This window comes from Nicotiana tabacum, chromosome 17 (assembly GCF_000715075.1).
Source record: "Nicotiana tabacum cultivar K326 chromosome 17, ASM71507v2, whole genome shotgun sequence".
In the NCBI taxonomy this organism is placed as follows: Eukaryota; Viridiplantae; Streptophyta; class Magnoliopsida; order Solanales; family Solanaceae; genus Nicotiana; species Nicotiana tabacum.
Genome location: NC_134096.1, coordinates 65,488,012 through 65,493,278, shown reverse-complemented (window position 1 = coordinate 65,493,278; position 5,267 = coordinate 65,488,012). Strand labels below are relative to the sequence as shown.

General features: G+C 38.4%; 1 protein-coding gene and 1 pseudogene across 2 annotated transcripts; one reads left to right on the top strand and one right to left on the bottom strand.

Annotated features, from left to right (window-relative positions):
* Positions 1-277: 277 nt before the first annotated feature.
* Positions 278-3,438, top strand: LOC107798669 (UDP-glycosyltransferase 90A1-like; annotated as a pseudogene). Its single transcript, XR_012701257.1, has 2 exons — positions 278-1,814; positions 3,302-3,438. The product of XR_012701257.1 is annotated as a UDP-glycosyltransferase 90A1-like (transcript).
* LOC107798670 (RING-H2 finger protein ATL46-like) lies at positions 3,235-5,061 on the bottom strand. The gene has a single exon (XM_016621686.2). The coding sequence runs from the start codon at positions 4,626-4,628 to the stop codon at positions 3,474-3,476; it is 1,155 nt and encodes a 384-aa protein (XP_016477172.1). The 5' UTR covers positions 4,629-5,061; the 3' UTR covers positions 3,235-3,473.
* Between the last annotated feature and the right edge of the window lie 206 nt (positions 5,062-5,267).

Here is a 5,267-nt window from a genome sequence, read left to right as displayed (position 1 = left end):
TATATAAAAAAATAAAATACTATCAAAATACTCGATAAATTATAAGAATTGCGTAATTGAAATCGAACATTTCTTTTCTAAAAGCATTTTTTAGATATGATTGTGCTTTGCAATGGCAATAAGTATCCGCCTAATAAGTTCACATTCATCAACTTGAGTTGCCTTTTTCCCTTCAACTTCTATCACACGTGTATTATTATACTTTTAAAATATTTGTATCAATTAATATGAGATACACGTTTAATACACGTATATAAAAACAAGTAGGTATATGTAGAGAGAGTAGTGTAGATTACTTACTTTAATACTAAGCTGATGGGAGGTAGGGATTGTGCCCAATATTTTAATCGAAGTGGCTAGAAAGTGCGTAGAGAAATGGCTTTAGCAATCAAACATCAAGAAGCTCAAGAGCAGGCAAGAAGAGTGTAGAGAAATGACTTCTTCTATTCATGTTGTTCTATTCCCCTTCATGTCCAAAGGCCATACTATTCCTATCTTCGATCTTGCTCGCCTTCTACTCCTTCGCAAAATTTCAATCACCATCTTCACTACCCCTGCAAATCGTCCTTTCTTCGCCAATTCGCTTTCCGACACTAAAATAAATATCATCGACATCCCTTTTCCTGAAAACATACAAGGAATTCCCCCCAGATGTGGAGAGTACTGATAAACTCCCATCCATGTCCCTTTTTGCTACCTTTGCGAGCACCACCAAATCCATGAAATCCCATTTCGAACAAGCCTTAGAATCTCTTTTGCCAGTTACTTTCATGATCACTGATGGATTCCTCGGCTGGACTTTAGACTCTGCAAACAAATTTGGTATACCAAGACTCGCTTGTTATGGAATTAGCACTTTTTCCATGTCAATGTCTCGTTCCTCCAGTGGACTTCTTCGGACAGAATTGTCCGATGATGAGCCTTTTGCAGTCCCTGATTTCCCCTGGATTAAGCTCACGAGAAATGACTTTGATTCACCCTTCAGAGAGCGTGAACCCAAGGGTCTCTTTTTTGAGTTTGCTGTTGAGCAAAGCATTGCCAACTCTAAAAGCTATGGTCTACTTATTAACAGTTTCTACGAGCTTGAGTCTATTTATGTGGAATACTTTAATAGTAAATATAGTCCAAGAGCAGTGTGCGTTGGACCATTTTGTGCAGCGATCGAGCCACAAAAAGCACAATCGGAAAGCTTAGAGAAACCTTCATATATCAAATGGCTTGACGGAATGCTAGAACAGAGAAAATCAGTTTTGTACATGGCATTTGGCACCCAAGCGCAAGTATCTTTTGAACAATACAAGGAAATTACAATTGGTTTGGAGAAAGCGGAAGTGAACTTTTTGTGGGTAGTCAGGAGAAATCTAGCAGAAGTCAATGATGGATTTGAAAAAAGAGTGAAAAACAGGGGATTGGTGGTGACAGAGTGGGTTGATCAGAGAGAAATCCTGAGCCACGGGAGTGTTCAAGGTTTTCTAAGCCATTGCGGCTGGAACTCGGTGATAGAGAGCATATGTGCAAAGGTGCCAATACTAGCATGGCCAATGATAGCGGAGCAACACCTGAATGCAAGGATGGTGGTGGAGGAAATCAAGATTGGGCTAAGGGTCGAGACGTGTGATGGGTCAGTGCGAGGGTTCGTGAAGTGGGAAGGTTTGGAGAAGCCTGCAAAGGAATTGATGGAAGGAGAGAAAGGTAAAGAGGCAAGGAAGAAAGTGCAGGAAATCGGGGAAGCAGCCATTAATGCAGTCAAAGAAGGGGGGTCATCCTGGCAAGCATTGAACGAGTTGATTCTTGAACTAACTGCAACATGACAGGTTTGATTTGTGTTTTTCTTGTGGGAGTATGCTACCTTCTGTAAAGAAATAAATTTGTGTCTTCTTGTATCTTTTATGTTTTTCTTTTTACCTGTTCCCATTAACTTGTTAAAGTGGTATGAGGACCCTAATCAAAAGATGAAGTTTTGAAAACCATCAATCAGAATATCTGATCATATGTCTATTGTTGTGCAGGACTCTAGGTTTCTAGTTGGTTTATATAAAGTATCACCTAAAGATATTAACTGAACTACACTGGAAAATAATGTAGCAATTCTTGCAGGCACTATTAGATGTCATCTAATAACAACTTTCTTTTCTTTTGATAGGCTTTTCATTAGAGAATGTAAGCTCAATAACACAAGTATATTTCTTCAAAAACCACTCAGTAGTTGGCGGGCAGGGTGGAAGGTTTTTAAAATTTAGAGAATTTATCTTCTATCCACTTGAAATTTTGAATGCATTTTTACACAATTAGTGCAAATTAACCTGTAGTTCACGGCTACTGCCTTATTTTTCATGTTACTAGTTGCATTGATTATGAATAGTTTCCATAAATTATCTTTACGAATTAGCATTTAGAAGCTAAAAGATGGATTTTGGACCTAACTTCATCCCAAAAGCTAACCCATATAAGTGAAAATTGCTCAAGACCACACTCTAACAGACATATTTTTGGGATCAACCTACTATGAAGATTAACCATGATTAATATAACCACAATACAATTTCTCGAATTTTTAATTTTTTAAAAAAGATAGTAGGATGATTTCTAACTAGGACATATATTAATAAGTCAAATGACCCATAAGTTATGCCACAGATTTTCAACAAAGGCAATCCTACTGCTTTAGATCCCACCACTATTTCAACACAAAAGATTGTGGTCAAACACCCCTACCCCATGCCCCTTTCATCCAATGAAAAACAAGAAAAAGAAACTGAAGACCACAAATAAAGACCATCGAAGCAACACTATCAAGATGCTTCAGGAAAAAGAAGAGAATCTTTCTTTGATTTTCTAGGAATCAAGATAACATAGTGGAGTTTCACTTCCCTGACACTCAAATTCTCAAAACTATGAGCAAAATACAACGGTCAGAAACAGACGCTTGGTCTGTTGTTGTCAAAGCAATATTCTGGAATCTACTATTTCATTTTACCTTTCTTTTCTGAACAAAGAACATGAGCTTTATGTGGTTGAGGACAGGACACTTCTAAATGGGCTATATTCCAATTCTGGTCATTCTTAAAGGTTGTTGTAACACAGGCAAGGATATTGTCCAACTCTGATCCTAGCTCTCATGGGTTAGATAACACCTCAAACTTATTACTATATGAATGCTTCTCAACTACATAGTTATGAAGTAAATTTGACAGCTGCAAATATCAGGATGCAGTAAAGAAACCAATGTCGTGTGAGTGGTGTAAAATAAAGTAATAGCATTTCAAGAATCAATAGATAACACATGACCTATATTTTGTAGGACTTCAAGAGAAAAAATAAAACAAAAGCCATCAACTCTACTGTCGAGCTTGTTACCATGTATTAGCATGCTTTGATCATACAGCATCTCAAAGAATTCCAAACTGAGGGACTAACCTCTATGCCATCAGATAACAGAAAGATCAACAAAGAGAAGCGAATCAGAATGTCCGTTAATTGCTTTCTGTTTTTGCCAACCACGGTAAGTCAATTTTAGGAGGTGGATTCTCCGTTTGGCATTCTGAAGAACTTGCAAATTTTCCCTTCTTCGACCAAAGCCAAATCTTGGAAAAAGAGTAGCTATCAGTCTTCGTTCCAATACCTATTCTTTTCCCCTCACCATCCCTTTCAGTTGACAAATTGACACACCGTTCACGCAACTTGGCAAGCTTCACATTGCATGCGTTTTGCTCGTTGCTCAAGTCTACCTTAAGATTAAAATCACCAACCACATACTGATATGAGCCCAATGAATAGCATCTCCTTGCATCCAAGTTACTACTACTAGTCTCTCCTTCTCCCTCCTCTGCCCCATCATACAATTTTCTAAACTTACCAAGCCTCACAGGAAAGGTTGCTATATCAACTGCACTTTCCTCTATATCAATTGTTTTCTGAGCAGCAGATAACCCATGATCTCTATTGACACGACATCCGTCATCTTCTTTAGGGTCATCAAGATCAGAAATTGGACTCTCCGATAAGAATCTGGGATCGAAAAGGGTTCCTCGACATAGTGGGCACGTGGAGTTTGTTAGGAGCCAAGTATCTATACAATTGATATGAAAAGCATGGCTGCAAGTTGGGAGTAACCTCAACTTGTCCTTATCAGAGAATTCACACAAACAAACAGCACAATCAAAGGGTTCTTTAGGACCCATAACCTCTTTGTAAACAAAGACAGGTAATGCATCAATAAATGATTGATCCAGACCAGAGTCATGTTGATGGAAAAGCTGCTGCAACTGTCTTTGCAGAGCCTCGGAGCTAGAAATTTCAAGGTTACCATCAGTCTGTGGTGAAGCTGAAGAAGGTTTCTTGATAAGAAATCTAACAAGCAAGTGGAGAAGACCTGATATGAAAAAGATAACAGCTAAGATAACTATAATGATAAGAACAGCTGGACTAATTTTGTTGCCAGAAGAGGATGAATGGCCTGGCTCTTTGTGAAGATTAGAAGTTGGACCAAATGAAGAATGAGATGGGGGAGATAGATGAGGGGAATATGCAAAGGCACCACCTTTTCTATGTTGAATCCAAGACATTTTCAAATCGGTATGCCCAAAATCCAATCTTTGTGCTCTAACTTCTGTAAATAAACAGATCATTTTGGCACATTCCAAGAAAACCAAAATTGGAACTTGTTAATTATTTCCACTATCTCATAACCAATAACTGCTGTTGCATTAGAGACTGCAGCAAGTTCTAGTGATGCTTAAAGCAGCAATTTTTCTACTGGTTTCAGATGAAAGCACAGTTCAAGAATTGTGCAAAGACATAATATGGTGACAAATTACCCAGACAGAAAAAGTTAAAGGCCAATTCTTTACCTGACTGGATTCCCACATAGCTACCATTAGCAAAGACTGAATACTCAAAGACCCTTTAAAGAAAATGGAATCTTTTCTTGCCCCAGAAAACCCCTGAGGGTTTCAAGACTAAGGTGGATCTTAGAAGCTCTTATGTGGAAGAGACAAAAGGAAAGTTTGAATCTTTGAGCATGTACACCTCTAACTCTCTGTATCTGAATTTCTTTCTTACACCTCTAACTCTCTGTGTCTGAAACACAGCTCTTGACTAAGCAAAGTATACATAAATATATATACACTGACAAAGTGGGTGCTCTGAACAAGGGGGTGAGATATTTGGGGGGGGGGGTGTTCTGAACTGGAAAAAGAAAGAGACAGATTTGGAAGAACCAAAGGGTGGCAGGGACAGTCGTAACTAGTCTCCAAAAATAAAGACTT